This window comes from Babylonia areolata, chromosome 1, assembly GCF_041734735.1.
Source record: "Babylonia areolata isolate BAREFJ2019XMU chromosome 1, ASM4173473v1, whole genome shotgun sequence".
NCBI lineage: Eukaryota > Metazoa > Mollusca > Gastropoda > Neogastropoda > Buccinidae > Babylonia > Babylonia areolata.
This window is the reverse complement of record NC_134876.1, coordinates 32,268,023-32,284,732: the sequence shown is the minus strand read 5'-3', so window position 1 is coordinate 32,284,732 and position 16,710 is coordinate 32,268,023. Positions and strand designations below refer to the sequence as shown.

The window sequence follows — 16,710 nt, the reverse complement described above, 5'->3', positions numbered from 1 at the left end:
TGAAATGGCGGAGCAAACCTTTAAATGTTCTCATAATTCATTAGATAAAAAAGAAAGGAAGAAAGATTAAAAAAAATTTTTTTTTAAACAAATAAATTAGGGGATCCTGTGAGAGGTCCTGAATGTGGCCACAGTCTCAGCATCCACAATGAACTGTGGGAGCTGGTTTCGTTGCCAGTGGAGAAAACTATGTTTATATGTGCTTCCGAGTCAGTGTTCGTCAGTTTGGCAACTTGTCTGAACTTAGTAAGCCGGGGAGTGGTTGCATCTAGTGCCGGTGCGGGTGGTGCTACTGCGGAGGGAGAATGAAGTGTTGGATGTCAACCAACCCATTTACTTTGTAGAACATGGATAGTTGACACAGTCGCTTTTTCCCGGTTCGCGAATCAAGTGACTCGAATTCCCACTTTAGTTCATTGAACATAGCTACTGAGACGCCTACTGGTGGTGTCACAGTAGCACTGAGCTGGTGACATATCTCGGCTGCTCTTCCGAACGAATGGCTTCTAGCATATCTTGGTCATATCCTTGGTGTGAGGATTCCAGACTGCACAGCAGTACTCACTGAGGTGGGGGCGCACCAGGCTGTAGAAAGCGTTCGTTTTCGTTTCTCTGCTTGCAGTCCTAAGAACATGCTTTCGTCAGTCGGAGGAATCCTAACATATTGCCATCTGGCCTTCTTTGTGATTTTATTCACACTGATGGTAATCAGTCCAGCTCAGTTCTCTGTTGAGGTCAACACCAAGGTAAGAAGACGCTTATGTTCGGTTGTGCCCCGGTCTTTAGGTGGTAATCCGAAAGGTCACAGCTTCCTAGATCGCGAGCAAATGATTTAGTATATTCCTATGTTGCATTTTTGCGGCCCGCCGGCTTGGTCACTCAGTGAGTCAGTGGAACTACATGCCCCAGGTTTCAAGTCTTCCCATTTAGCAATAGTAGGGTGATCAGATCCTCCTGAAGTAGTTTGCAGTCATCTTTGTGGCAGATCTCTCCACTAGAGACGACTGATATACAGTCGTCTGCAAAGAAATGAATCAAGTCTGGTTCTTGACCTGAGCTGGTCTGGGAGGTCGTTGATAAGATGAGAAAGAGGAGGGGACCTAGAAAAGTATCCTGTGGCACTCCGCTGATGACAGCAACTAGGTTGGATTTTGTGCCATCAACGGAACCGTATGACTTGCTTTCCGGTGTGTGTGTGTGTGTGTGTGTGTGTGTGTGTGTGTGTGTGTGTGTGTGTGTGTGTGTGTGAGTGCGCGCGCGCGCGCACGGTGTGTGTGAGTCTCTCTCTCTCTCTCTCTCTCTCTCTCACACACACACACACACACACACACACTGACACACACACCGCACACACACACACACACACACACACACACACACACACACACACACGGCACACACACCGACATACACACCGGCACATGTCCTCAGTCTCTCGCTAGGCTCTCGTTGTTATGTACGCTTTTGCATCATGTGGTATTATTTCTTTTACTCAGTGTATTTTTTATTTATTGCCTTTTTCACTGAGTTTGCTTCTTTTCTGTCATCCATGATCAAACAAACAAAAGGACGGTTAGGGTCATTCCTTCCAACAATGTGACACTAGTATGTTGTGTAACATATATGTAGATCAGGCGCCGCCCGGGACTCCGGGATTCAAATCCAAGACGCTCATCAGTACACTATAGCGCATACATTTTATTTAACGTCGCCAAACTGGCCCGCTGTAACCAATCGGCTACCGCGCCCGTCAGGTTCATGATCAGTTCTCGCTGGTGCACTGACGAGCTGCGGGTTCATCAGTAAATTGCTCCTCCCGGACCGAACACCGGAACAAACACACACACACACACACACACACACACACACACACACTTTACACACACACACACACACACACACACACACACTGAGACAGACTTTTTCAACTCCTTGTTAAATAGTCCAGTTGGTTCGCTGTTATAGTTGTTAGTTTTTCAGTAGAAATATGTTATATTGTTATGTTTTTTTGTTTATTTTTTTAAACAAAACTTTAATCAGTAATTTTCACACACACACACACACACACACACACACACACACACACACACACACACACACACACACACACACAGAGTTTCACTTACTCGTATGCGTACACAGTAATTCCCCACCCCCTCCCCCTCCTCCCACTCGATTTTTTTTCCTTCCCTCGTCTAATATCACTTACAGTGAAAAGACGTTAAACTAAAGAACGAACACACTGAAACGGACATGCATCAGTACTGACATACATGCATGGCACACATGCATACATACACTCATGCATACATTGACAGATACATGCTTATAAATACTATACACAATTTTTTTGTTTGGGGGGAGGGGGGGGAGGGAGAGGTTTGGGGAGGGGGGTGGCGGGGGGTTGTTTCATAGTGTTTTGTTTTTAACTGATCGAACAATGCCATCAGTCTTTCTTTATCTGAAGTTGACCACTCCTTCTCGGTGTGTTGTTGTTTGCCGTTTGGGAATTTTGGCATCAGAATGATGTCAGCCCGTGTACGTCCTAACGCACTGTAACGGCGGTACTAAACAACACTTGTACATGCATTCACGTACGTGTCTCATGTCACATGTGTCAAACGGAACCAGACACTCAAGTTGTGATCTCTGAACGGAGGACACCGGAATTCCTTTCTGACGTCAAAGGGGGCGTGTCAGTCAAACTGGGATTGTCCAATGAAGGAGTCTTTGTATTGACACAGGCGGACACGCAGTGTCTGAGCCGTCCCCAATCTCCGGGTTGCTGGCTTCGCGAATGTGGACGCTTTTGCTTCAACAGACAGAACTTTTTCGGGTTGGCAATCGCTCGAAGCGATTTCAACAGGTCTGTGGCGCGCAGATTTTTTTGTTACTGTTACTTGGGCTTTGTGTCATTCTTTACTTCGGGGTTTCATCGGTAAGTCACCGTGATCAAGCAGTGTATATTTAGAATATAATCAGTGTATGTAATAGTTGTTGATATAGATATAAATATAAAGCACATGTGATGCAGGTCCATATTAATATAAAAGCACATGTGATGTAAATATATTTTTAAGGCACATGTGATGTAAATTTTATAACTTGAAGCATATGCAGTTGATTTTAAAGATGCATGGGCTGTGAAGCATCTAATATCTGAAAAAGAGAAATGATTTTGATTATCTAAGTACATTAATCCACTTTTTCGCCATTAAAAACAACAACAACAACTTTTTGAGTCAATGGAAGAAGAGGAAACACAAAAATAGAAAAAAAAAACACTCTTGTTTTGTTGGACATATGAAACCTAAAAGAAAAGACAATAAATGTAACTGAACACAGCCCATTTCTAGATTTTGGGGGTTTGTGGGTAAAAAGAACAAAACAAAAAAACCACTCTACTCATTGCCTTCTTTATAAAAGAAAAGTATATGATATCATGATAACACACTGAGAGGCATGATTACTATGTCTGTCTATAGCTGAACTGATAAATGATATATATATATATATATATATATATATATTGTTATCCGGCACTTGCATGCTATTATTGTTGTTATTGGCATGTTAGTGTTATGTATTTATTAGATAGTAGAGTATTCTGTTTGCTAGATATGCTATACTAGGCTATAACAGGACAGAAGGTTTTATGTGTGTGTTAACTATGTGCACTGACCAGACTGTTCTTTCATTTTTAGGACTCAGTTAGTGTCAAGGACTGAACCAGTGAAGGGAGGAAGAACCCAAGTCTTTGACAAGTTCAACAGGAAACAAAATCAATATGTAAGTATGACAAAACAACAACAAAAACAACAACAACAACAACAAAACCAACCTTTGTGCAGATACTTTCTCTCTCTCTCTTTCCTTCTCATTGTGTCTTGAGACACTTGCTCATCCAAGTACACAATCACACACAGTGACATTCACATGCATACATCAGTTTGAAAAAGGAAACAAAATTAAACAAACACATAATAATTACATACAAACATAAATTATATATAGGTTTCATTTCAACACTAACAGAAAGTGTTAAGGAGTGGCTTTAAACATCCTTGGCTGAACACAGGAGCTACAGTGTATAGAACAGAACTGCTCACTGTTGAAGAACAGGATGTGACCAGTGAGTGGTGTGCATGGTTGACCTCAACTGATCTGGCATGTTGCCAGCATCATTACTAGCAGTAGTGCAAGTGTTGACAGCTGATGGAAATGATTGTTAATGTGTGTGGATGGGTAGTTGGAGTCCAGCAATACTTTGGACTTTGCATCTTTACCCCCCCCCCTCCCTGCCCCCCCTCCCCCTCTCTCCCTCCCTCTCTCTCTCTCTCTCTGTCTCGAGAACAGGAAAAACATTCAAGGTGCATTAAGATAGCGACAGCAATACTGATATTAATTTCTTTTCAGCAGGAGTCAGATTTATGTTAACGTGCATTAAAACAACAAAATGTTGATGGAAATTTGTGGTCTTAAATCTAGGGTGCATTTTGTTTCCTGCTGCTATTCCCTTATTCATAAGCAAAATATGCAGATGCACCAACTGCTTCATTGGCTTGAGTGATAGAATACCAACCCATCAGTTTGAAAGCAATAACTTTCTTTGACTGACTTGACTCTTCCTTTGTGTGTGTCTGTGTGTGTGTGTTCGGGTCCTTTATTTCTTTATATCATCTTTCATTTTATTTTGTGATTTTGTATTGTATGTGAGAAGGTAAATATTTGCATTTATCATCTTAATTTGTATGCACGTTCCAGTTCATCCTATTTATTGTATTTTATGTTGACAGGTGGGAAAGCATTTTGGAGGCCCTGTCATCTGTTACACTTTCAAGAGGAGCCCGTGATGACGATGCAGTGGACCAGTTGCATCACTTTGGCACAGTGGCTATACTGGCAGCATTCGCTGCTCTCATCGGTATGAACCAATATGTTGGGGACCCCATCCACTGTTTGGTGCCTGCTGAGTTTCAGGACTCACACCAAGATTACACAGAGAACTTGTGTTGGGTCTCCCACATGTACTATGTCCCCATGGATGAGGAGCTACCACGTGCCAAAGAAGACAGGGAGCTGAGAGACATCAGCTTTTACCGCTGGGTAGTGGTTCTTTTGCTCCTCCAGTGTCTGTTGTTCAAGTTCCCAAACATTGTTTGGAAAGAATTGAAGGGGTTTTCTGGAATCAACGTGCAGAAGATTGTCAACATGGCTGATGAAGCAACCATGACACCACCAGAAGAGAGGGATGAAGTGATAGGAAATATTGCCCATTTTATTGATCGCTGGCTCTACACATACAGATCTTACAAGAAAAATGTCTTCACTCGTGTCAGAGAGAAGATTTCTGGAGTGTGTTGCTTTGTGTTCGGTAGGCGACATGGCACGTATCTCACTGGTCTGTACTTGTTCACGAAAGTCTTGTATCTTGCCAATGTCGTTTGTCAATTTCTGTTCCTTTCTGCCTTTCTTGGTTTCAATTATTTCTTCTTTGGTTATGATGTCCTGGTCAATTTGAAAGAAAACGGTGAGTTTCGTGACTTTGATCACTTCCCCAGAGTAGTGATGTGTGACATTCATATCCGGCAGTTGCAGAATGATCATATATACACAGTACAATGTGTGTTGTCAATAAATCTGTTTGTGGAGAAAAGCTTTGCCCTTTTGTGGTTCTGGCTCTTTTTCCTGACTGTTGTTTCTGTTGTCAATATTAGTCAGTGGGCTTTTGAGATCTTCTTCAGCTACCGACGTGATCGCTTCATCCAGAAGTACCTGCTTATGCTGGGTCTTGATGACAGATCTCCTGAACGCAAACTGTTCAAGACATTTGTCTCTGATTACCTTCGTGATGATGGTATCTTCCTGCTCAGGTCTGTGGGCAACAACTCAAGTGACCTCATCCTCTTGGATCTGGTTCAAGCCATGTGGACCACTTTCAAAAAAAGAGCAGAGCCACCAGTGGAATACTTTCCGATGGAGAGGGATGTCAAAGAAACCAGAACATAATGATGTCATGTGACATATAGGATTGGCAACTTTTGATGGACCTCATAACATTTTTTTGATACCAAGTTTAGTTAAAATTTAGACTCATCTTTGGTAACAGTGATGTGTGGCATTTCATGCTGTTCTACCATACATGATTTGTTGAGATACGGTTGGTAGAGAGGATACATGAATCTAACAAATTTTACAGGAAAATTAGTTATTTCTTGTGCATTTGGCAGGGTCAGAAAACAGCCGTACTTTCAGTTCTAAAACATTCTTTAAAACAACAACAACAAAAAACACCACTTAACAGTGCCTTGACAGCACATCAGCTGTCATGTGTTTTACAATTGAATACATGTATAGTTTACCAGTTGTTAATTTTCTTGTTTTGCTTAAGAATGAAAAGAAAAAAAGAAGATGGATGCTTGTGAAACTGTGGATCTTATTTCTGCTGGAAGGAATATGAAAGATGTTTAAATTGAGGACTAAAATCAAATTTTACAAAATTGTGTACATGATCATGAAATATGTGTGTGTGCACATTCATACACATGTGGATGGCACAATGGTGTATTGCTCAATACCAGTGATAATCAGTAGTTATTTTCACAATACCATTGTGGACTGAGCAAATCAAAAGACAGATATTCAGCATCAACCATAACCAGTATTACCTCTCAAAGTTAGCAACAGATGATTGATGAATGCAGAACACATCATGATGTGAATGGAGACAAATTGACTGTTGTCTAGTTAGTGTGCTCAGAAAGGACAGAAGAAAAGAAGGATATGGATAAATCCTGTCAAGTAAAACTGGAAGATGAGATATCTGAACGAAGTACTAATGGTGCTGGTCATATTTAGCTCATAAAACAAAACAACAGTTCATATGCATTATACAATCTTTCTAGTCAATATGGAAACAACTTGGTAGCTCCTTGATATGGTCAGGATCCCGGTGACATGTTGACAAGGCCCATAAAGGAAATAGAAACATGTTGGTTGGATATTAGTGGAAAAATGCAACCAAAACAAAATGGTTTGAATGCAAGGTTTTTCAGAAACCATCTCCAATTCAAACTTTCCGAGAACTGGTTCTTGTGTAGGAGTATATTCTGTTGGGGCAGACGGTCCTTCCTCTGTGAGGACCTGTCTAAAAATGACTGATGGTGGAAGTAGTAGTTGTGGCTTTAACAACTGCCAGTGTATAGAGCATGATCTGTGTGCCATTTCTATTGTGATGTATAGGATGTTGAGTATGAGAACAGTGCAAAGACTGAGAGAGAGAGAGAGAGACAGAGAGAGTGAGCATACAAATGTGTTTATGGACAGATTGTAAATATGCACTTCTTTCCTGATAGTCATTTTCAGAGAAAGTAGACTTCACTCTCAGCAAGCTCCACATATATGGATAGACATGCAAAATGAAATGATACCTCAGCAGTTGTGTACTGAAGATATTATGTTTTACCATACTGAACAATCACATACTATGCTGGACAATCACATGTTGCGCTGTACAAAAAAATACACCTTATGTAACAAACTAAAAGATTATTAATCTTGAAATTATGACAGTGCAGTAAGAACATATCTACAGCACTGAATTACAACATGACGATAATATTTGCCTTTCATCGAATACAGCTAACTTCTGTACAAAATGAACACACATAAGTGAATGGTGATCTTGATGCAGCTGACTGAATGAAGCAAGTTGGTTTTTAACTTATGTTGGAGTAATTTAGATGAAAAAAAATTGTGTACTGATATTGTATTGATATTAGTAATGTTAGCATGTCTTCCGTTTGAGATATTTTTCTGTTGTGCAAAGTGGCTTTTCTTTACTGCTTTCTGGTTATAGTCCAGTGATCAGCTTTTCATTTCAGATTGTTTCTAATTGCGGTAAGCATGGTAAGAGGTATTGTAAAATATTTCTTTTTTGTGATTACTATTGCTCAGAAGTACAGGGTATTCCACTTTGTTCTTGGTTTTATTCTTTTATCTGCAAGCATGATGTTCTTGATCCCATTTGATGATAATTACAACTCATCACTGTGATATACCACTATTTTTTTCTTCATGCTTTTCATTTCTAATAATGTAGCTCAGGTCACAAGCAAACTCAGTTTATTCATCTAAAGAAGAATAAGTCAGTATTATAACTACAGTTAGACATGGGTTCAAGGAGTACCAGGAACTGAATGTGGGTATGAATGTGGGTGAGCATTGTATATATACATAGTAATCTCAAGTAGCACACACACACACACACACACACACACACACACACACACAGAATGCTGATTAAAAAGTGTGGCTCACATACCAGCTACCCTTTTTTTCTTATCTCAGCCTTTGGTATATTGCTATGATATGCAATGCACAATGATAAATCCATGTACCTATACAGTATGACGTAAAATCAGTCAGACTAAGTCCATCCTTGTAAAGACAGATATTTTTTCCCACTTCTTTCAATGATAGTGTGTCAGTATAAACGTGTTGCAGCCTTGTCCTAATGATCTGATTACAATCTGCCACAAGGCTGTCTGCGAATCAACTATTGGTTGTTGTTTAAGCCCCAGGGTGTATCATCAATCATACTTCACAGCCGCAGTGACCGGTGACAGGAATGAAGGATTTAGGTCAACTGGAGAGATAAGAAGAGCACACAAACGGATCACCAGTTTGCTGTAAGATTGCAGTAATGCTGTAAGGGGACTGTGATTTGTAGACAGCAAAGTAAAGAACATGGAAACACACCACCTGCACAACACAACACATACTTTTTCATTGTTGGGGATCCTTTTTGTACATCAACATGAAGCTTTAGCACATGGTGTGTATTTGAAAAGGACGGATAAAATACTTTGATATTATTTCGTGTAGCATGCAGTTAGCACAAGTTTACAAAAATCTGTTGATGATATAGTTGTTATTTTATGTATAGTTAAGAAAGAAAGTGAAGAGATATGACTTTTAAAATATGCACTATCCACAGAAACCCCAGAAAAATGTTATCCTTCAGGGTTTGGGGTTAAGGGTAGGGAAATTACATGGAGTGTGTTGTTGGTGCTCGTTTTGTTTGTGCAATCACAAAGTATTTTGATGGAAACATGTTATTTTTTTCATTCATGCTTTTATTTGCTTATCTGTTAATCTCAGCAGTTTGTTACAGTCATGGCTGTAAAACACCAGTTCTGTGCAATAGATTTATTTGTGTTAAGACTTGCTTTTCATAAAATAGTGATGATGATGCCTGTTTTTGCATACTCCACAGATATTTTCCTCCACAGATACAGGATCTATATGCTGACAGTTTTCTTGTCTTTCCATTTTGGGTCTGTTTTAATTTCTTCTTAACTACCAGCATAAAAGTCTGGTGTTACACTGGACAGTGTTTTACGAATTGAATCCATAATATACTGATGGAAGGTATATGTGTATCAGAGGAAAGTGTGAGGTGTTGTCATTTTGACATAACTGAACTAATACTTTGTTGTTCCAAGTATATTTTATGCAGTCCCATGCTTTTCCATACAACTTACATATTCATATTTTTACATGTTTCGTAAACCTATTGGTTTCGATTGAAAACAAAAAAAACTGATTCACACACACACACAACACGCGGACACGGACACACACATACACCTCTGCTCAGAAACAGACAAACTACAACACAGAATATATATACTCACAAAAGGACTCAATGACAAATGTCTGAAGAACGTGTATTGATGCATTTTAAAACATGTTATCCATTGCATTTGTCTTTAACACGTGATGCTGCTTTCTGTTATAATGTTTGACATTCTTAAAGGTGGTACACTGAGGATTGATAATTATTTTTAGTTGTTTTTTTTATACACCTTTTTACGTATCCAAATATTCATCTCAGCTGGGTTATATATCAAGTTTTTGACAAGATTTGTACAAAGAAAAGACATGTTCCTTTACTGTATTTGATGTTTTCTTTATCTGCTTCATACAAGACTCTTTTTGTTGTATTTACATTTGCAACATTACATTTGGAAAATATTTTTTGTTGTTGTTTGTTTAATACCTTGTCATTTCTGTTGTATTTACATTGTCTTATATCATTTGTTCCAGTATTGCCTGAAAAAATACATTTTATCTGCAATTGTTTATTTGGCACATCATTAACTGAAGGTGCGTTTAATAAACCTTTGAGAAAATATTCATGTGTGTGTATGTGTGTGCATGATTGAGGGTTTGTTTTTTTCATTTCTTTCTCTGTGTGTGTGTGTGTGTGTGTGTGCGCGCGCGTGCATGCCTACATGTGTGCATTTCAGTTCAGCTAGAAGTAAGTGATATGGAGACTTAAAAAGAATATATTTCTGGTACCCTTCTGCCTTACGTTTTGTTGTGGTTGTTTAAAAAAAAAAAAAAAAAAAAAAATCACGTTTTTGTCTTGCAGTTTCTTTGTTTCCTCTGAAGCCCAAACTACCCTCAACAACCTTGTGGGTTGTAGAGAAGGAAGAATTATCAACAGTGTCATAGCAACAAAACTTCTGGCGAAACTGAGGACATTTCATCAAGCAGCCACACTGTATCCCAACAGACACAACTCACAAGCCATGGTGTTGGTCTTTCTGATGACCTCTTGTGCTTGAAAAGATATTCTTTCTTGTCTACAGTGCAAAACTCCAAACGTGCTTGATTGCAACATTATGGACTGGACTCATTTTATGAGCTTTTTATCTAAATTTTTTTTTAAAGACAAACTTTAAATGTTAACTTTCAATCTCCCTATCTTTTCTTCTAAACAACTCAGGTCTTCCAATGCCCTTACAAAGTCACTTTAAAGAACTTGATATCAGTATGTGGTCTATTTTTCTGGTCAGTTGTTTCTCTGGTTAATTAAAAATTTCCCTTTTATGAATGCCGTTTGAGAGATTTTCTTTAATTGCACGTCTATCTGTTTCAAATGTTCAACTGTGCTTCCATCCTCAACCCGTTTCCCCCAATTCACCATACACCGCTCCTCCCTCCTCTCATACCTTTCTTATTCATTCATTGTTAAAATAACAACAAATGCGAACATTGATACTTAAACAAAATGCGTATAATTACCTGTGTGTGATGGGACATTAACCCCTTGAATGCTCCAGGACAGAAATTTCTGTCCCCTTCTGGTTTGCAAAAACATGCCCCATGATGGAAATTTCTGTGCGTGACATTGTGGGAATTTTCCTATAGCAAGGTCATTGAATTCAAGGTAAACTGTCAAAATTGGATAGAGTGTTCATGTTCCTTTGAGAAAAGTACAGGTCACATATATTTTCTTTTAGTAGTTTGTATGCAAGATTTGTTTAATTTTTGTTATTACAGTATTATCATCCATGACCAAAACATCCCTTCGCAAATAGTTGTCACTGAGCATAAAATAGGCTTGGGACTGAAAATGTTAAATGAAATTCCTATTGATCACTTTTTGTTCCCTTTTTATGTGGAAGGGAGCAGGGCACTGATACCCATCCCCTGGACCTACAGAAGGTGTTACAGCTTCATAAACCAAGCATTTTCTCAAAATAAAAAAAAAGAACAAGGAAAGTGTTTCCTCCACTCTACATTTTCCAGAAAAGAAAGAGAGTGGTGTTGCCATAATTCCTGCTAGGTTGTGTGTGGGTGTTTGCTTGCTTTGAGCTGACTGACTCATTTCCTGATATCCCCACAATGCATGCACTGTCACCACTGTTGTCGTCAGCTTGCACTTTCCTGTAGCTTTGTTGGCATACAGGGCTGTTTGTTTCCAGAAAGGAGGGAAGGACATAAAAGAAAGGATTCCAATACATGATAAAGTCAGTCATAGAAAAAAAAAACTGCTGGTGGAGATTTTCCATTGTGGTTCGATAGACCTATTCATGAGCAAAGCTGCCCATGGCATCCAAATAGCTCTGTCATACGAATAGGAACACCTTCAAAGAAGCATCATCTTCATACTTTATATATAAAGAAATATATATCAAATTCTGTACCTTTCATGACCAGCTTTCATGGTGACCTCAGTTTCAGAGAAGATCCCTCTACTTCCATATCTCTAGTCAATGTCAAAAAGATGATATCAATTTTTTCAATCTTAGTAGGTTTATAAAGATGGTTGACGAGGGATTTAGGGAATTTAATTCCTGAGGGGATGCTCACTAAACTGTTTCAGCAACCAAGGAACTGTTGTCTTCAGCATCTTTAGCAAGGGATGTCCTGCACACATGTGGGTGGAATATGAACAGGCACCACTGTGCACCACAGAAGTGACTTAGGGTCTCTTCTCTGGAAGGCAGCCTCACAGCAGTCTGACAGAGATCGGTCCTGTGGACCAATGAAGCTGAGACTGCAGTTGAATGCACCAGGGTGCAGTTATCAAGAGTGAGCAGCCTGAAAGTCAGGCAACTTTGAGGGTATGGAAGAAGGGGGCAGATGAACAACACCAACAATTTGAAAGAACTGCTGTCTCCAAGCTCATGCATCAAAGAAACTGAGCTGTATGATCAATGGTTTCTCCATTGCAGTGGGAAGTCATTTACAGCTTAGTCTTTTGTGAAGGACTATGACTCTCATACAATAAGCCAAGATTGCACTGGCTCTCAGTGCTGCAGCCATGGGGGCTAGTTGGCCATTGGAAACTATCCCAACGCTGACTATCCCAAAAACTTCTTGGTTGAGAGAGTGGGGATGTAACTTGGCCAAAACAATCCCCTCAAAAATCAAATTCTAGCCCAGATAGTTGGGACACTCTCCATCTGGGTCCCGATCAGTAAAAGGTCTATTTACAATCAGGATAACAATTGCTGACAATGATGTCTTTTTAATTCCAAACATAATCTCCTTCCAGCTTCTTAGAATCTATTCTGAATTTTTTGCATTCCCTGTGATTTTTTTAAATAGAGATAAGCAAAATAAATAACAACAAAATAAAATAAAAACATGTCCCATGTCATGCATCTGTTCAGCACTGAACGCTGTGTACTACTCTATCATTTACACAAGTACAATGTTAAGGCAGCGTTTTTGTGCAGTGTTGCTTAAAAAAAACAACTAACCCCCCCTCCCCCACCCTTCAGACACATTTCAAACATGAATACACAGACACATGCACACTCACATACAGAGATCTCAGATTTGCAACGGATGGGAATAAAGTGCAAGCGGCACAGAAAACAAGCAGTGGTAGGTCTGATGATCACATGAAAATATTTATTACCTCTTCAGTATATTTATGGAAACTTTCCATTAATCTTTACCACTCCATCATACTTTGCAATATGTACTCATCATAATAAATATGAGAACAAAGATGTACATATTGTTGCTTCTCTCTTCTGCATATTCATCCACATACACACATGCAAAATAATATGCAAATACACAATACACACCAAAGCATACATTTTTCCAACATCCACACTCAGAGTCAATTCACTGACTTAGACATAAATAACAGAACAAAAACTTGTGTAACCACTGCCAGTCTTAAAGGAATGAAGATGAATACAATGTCTCAGACACAAATAACTGAACAAACACTCAGAGTAACTATTGCCAGTCTTCTAGGAATGACTATGAATACAATGCTTAAGGTCACTGCTGCTAAGCTGGTGGGACAACAAATGTAGCAAAAAATGATCCACTGAAGGTAACAGGAAACGTCATGGTGATAACAATTTATAATGATGGTGTGTATACAATGTAACCATCTGTGTGATAAGATTTTTTTTTTTTTAAAAGCACCTGCCAGACAAGTGAACAAAATGATTTTGAGAATGAATAATATATTTCATATTCCATGACAATTTGCCTTTTGTAAAAATCAAATTTCATGATTGTTTTGCTACTTCTTTCTTTTTGACTTTATATTTACACTGAAGTGCAAGACACACACACACATACTCTGAGCCTTGTTTCACAACCTGCTGAAGTACATCACATCAACGTTTGGCAATCTGGGTGTCTTTTTGTGATCAGAGGCGTAAACAAGGTATACTATCCACCAACCCCACACACACATACACACAAACACCCATCCACATTACCAAGACCATCACCACAACAAAATACAAATCATATAAAAAAACAAAAACTGGGATCTGTTTGAGAAACAGAATCCTGATCATGTAGAGGTAACAGTATACCCGGCTGTGGTTAAGATCACAATGCCCCCCCAAATGCACTTTTGATAAACCTATGCATGGCCCTGTTCTCCCAAACCATCCACCTCTACCTGCCCTTTCATGTGTCCCAGTTTTTATTCCACTATTCTTTAAGTAAAATTCACTTCAAAGCAGAGATCACCAGTCATTAAAAAAAAAAAAATATCTACAATTAACATTATTTTACACTGTGATACACACACTCAGTTGTTTGTCATACAATGTTCGCATAAAAAAAGACTAACTTCGATGAGTATTGCCCAGGGACAACAATTCGCATATATGGACAGCAGGTAACAATGCATAAAATGACTGAATGCTGCAAACAATCCTAGCTACAACATGCAGCGGTATGTGTCGACTCCATCAAACTGTGTACTCTCTTTCAGTCTTGAATACTGCTTCTTTAATTTCATTTAGACAATCTAGAGTTACATGTACATTATGTGCTTGACATGTACCAACAGACACAAGTGACAGATTCACCTGGTATTTGTGAGTGTGTGTCTTCACTGTAAGTACTACATCCACTGAGTACACACTTGTATACAAATAACAGCATGTGAGTGTGTGTGTGCGTTGTTTGTATATGCATAGGCGTGTGTATGGTATTTGGCATCAGCTTGTGTATGAATGGGCAAATAAGAATAAAAGTGTGTACAAATACTATTTTGGAACCTCTTTCTTGTCTGAGTCCTCCATATGTTCATGAGTAATGTCTACACACATTCTAACTCAATCAGGCCCTTTCTGTCACTGTAAAAAGGCCACTACTTTTTTTTTTTTTATCCACAGTCAGATTCTCTACCTAATCACAGCAACCTGGTCTGTTTTGTGATCACTTGGTTCCACAACAAGACTAGCCTGCCCATGTACAGGCATCACATGAAAGGAACTGCTCCACCTTTACACATGGAGGTCAGGTGACAGGTATATATGTGTGTCACTGATGACAGGACTTGACAGGAACACTGCAAACACGTCGGTAGGCATCTTGAGGCCAGCCACTGACCAGTTAGAAAGGTGAATTCATTCCAAGCTTTGTGTCAAAAGCCAGTCTTGCTCTTCTCTGGTGCTGGAGAAAATATCTGTCAACAGATGAAGGAAGTTATTGTTGAAGCAACATGTACAACACTTTCAAATTTCTGAAATAATATTTTGTACTAAAGTTTTAGAAACAACTTAAGTTCTTTACCATTTTATCATTTACACATCCAATGTCATCATTTTAAATTCTGACCTACTGTTTCAAACTTGCATAAAAGACTTTCTTTTCCAAGAAAAGAACATTTTTTAAGTGACCATGCTTAGCTTATTACACACAAACCCAAAATCAGAAACTTAAAAAAGACTCATGTTCTGATGGAAAAGGGCAGGGCATATGAAATAATGCATCTCCTCCTGAACACCATGCTTTGCAACTTGTCTTTTTGTGCTGAAATATTCTTGTCTTCGCTTCAGCTGTTCTGTTCACTAACTTTCCTTCACAAGTCACGTTCTTGCTGCTGGCCCCAAGGCATGACTAGATGTCTTTTCACCCAGTCATTTATTTTGTGCATGCATATTCATTGGCTCACTTTCCTGTATGTAAAACTGCTACCCTTTTCAGTTTTTTTCTTCTCTCCCTTCTTCTGTAATGTATATTCAAATCATATTAAGTGATGACTTTGGAGTGAGAGGTGAGAGAGAGAGAGAGAGAGAGAGAGTGAGAGAGAGCGAGAGAGAAAGAGAGAGAGAGAGAGAGAAAGAAACAGGCAAACAGATACAAAAAGACACTTGAGCCATGAAAATACACAAACACTTGATCAACAATAAAATCTTGCGCATACAGATATAGTCCATTAATAAAGAAGCAAACAGATGAAGTGTTGTGCATAAATGGAAATATAAAAATGTGAAAAACGAATGAGGGACAGAAGAAAAAAGAGACCAGATGCTTATAAAAACAACAGCAAAAAACAGTACAGCATGCATAAATGTGTAAATGTGGAAAAAAATGTGAGAAAAAATAGGAGGCTGGAGGCCCCTCACAAAAAAACAACAACCCAGAGATTAAAAAAACAAACGAAAAAGTGGGAAAAAAATTGGAGGTTGGAGGCCACACCAATTACAAAGAAAGAAAAAAAATATAAGAAAATCTTGCAGTTGCTGCTGACCAGGTGCATCCAAACCAAAGCAATGTCCTCTACCTGATTTCCAAACACTTGACCAGCTCATTCAGCAGGATGATGACGACGGGCCACACACACAGCAGCACCCACACTGCTGGGTGAATGTCCGAGATCGGCATGGAGTGTTCTACAAACTGGCTTCTAACCACAATGTCCACTGTGCTGAAAATGACTTGCAGAACACACCTGCACAGAAAGCAAAATGAAGTGATCTTGACACAACCACTGATACAGCTCCCATGGCAATATAACACATTTGAAAAACGAGAAAGAGTTAACACCTGATTATGAACGTTCTGTAAATTGTATTGTTGTGTTTGACTTGTGTGCATTCCAGAACAAGAAAACTGCTAAATCAGTGGCATGTATTG

At 39.0% G+C, this 16,710-nt stretch overlaps 2 protein-coding genes across 6 annotated transcripts in view; one reads left to right on the top strand and one right to left on the bottom strand.

Moving 5' to 3' along the window:
* The first annotated feature begins 2,742 nt into the window (after window positions 1-2,742).
* Window positions 2,743-10,198, top strand: LOC143281923 (innexin unc-9-like). Of its 2 annotated transcripts, none has more exons than XM_076587233.1 (3): window positions 2,743-2,866; window positions 3,705-3,789; window positions 4,797-10,198. In XM_076587233.1, coding segments are annotated over exons 2-3 (1,215 nt in total). In that variant the 5' UTR covers window positions 2,743-2,866; window positions 3,705-3,787; the 3' UTR covers window positions 6,010-10,198. The 2 variants fall into 2 exon arrangements, with proteins under 2 accessions (XP_076443348.1, XP_076443340.1); XM_076587225.1 differs by having other exon boundaries at window positions 2,747-2,938.
* A 2,995-nt stretch (window positions 10,199-13,193) lies between these two features.
* The window catches only part of LOC143281902 (transmembrane protein 94-like), a 45,313-nt gene continuing 41,796 nt past the window's right edge, over window positions 13,194-16,710 (bottom strand). For all 4 annotated transcript variants that reach the window (XM_076587189.1, XM_076587197.1, XM_076587206.1 and 1 more), the window contains 2 exons: window positions 16,358-16,525; window positions 13,194-15,256 (listed from right to left, as the gene is read on the bottom strand). In XM_076587189.1, coding sequence (XP_076443304.1) covers window positions 15,184-15,256; window positions 16,358-16,525 — 241 coding nt within the window. In that variant the 3' untranslated portion in view covers window positions 13,194-15,183. The remainder of the gene's footprint in view (window positions 15,257-16,357; window positions 16,526-16,710) is intronic.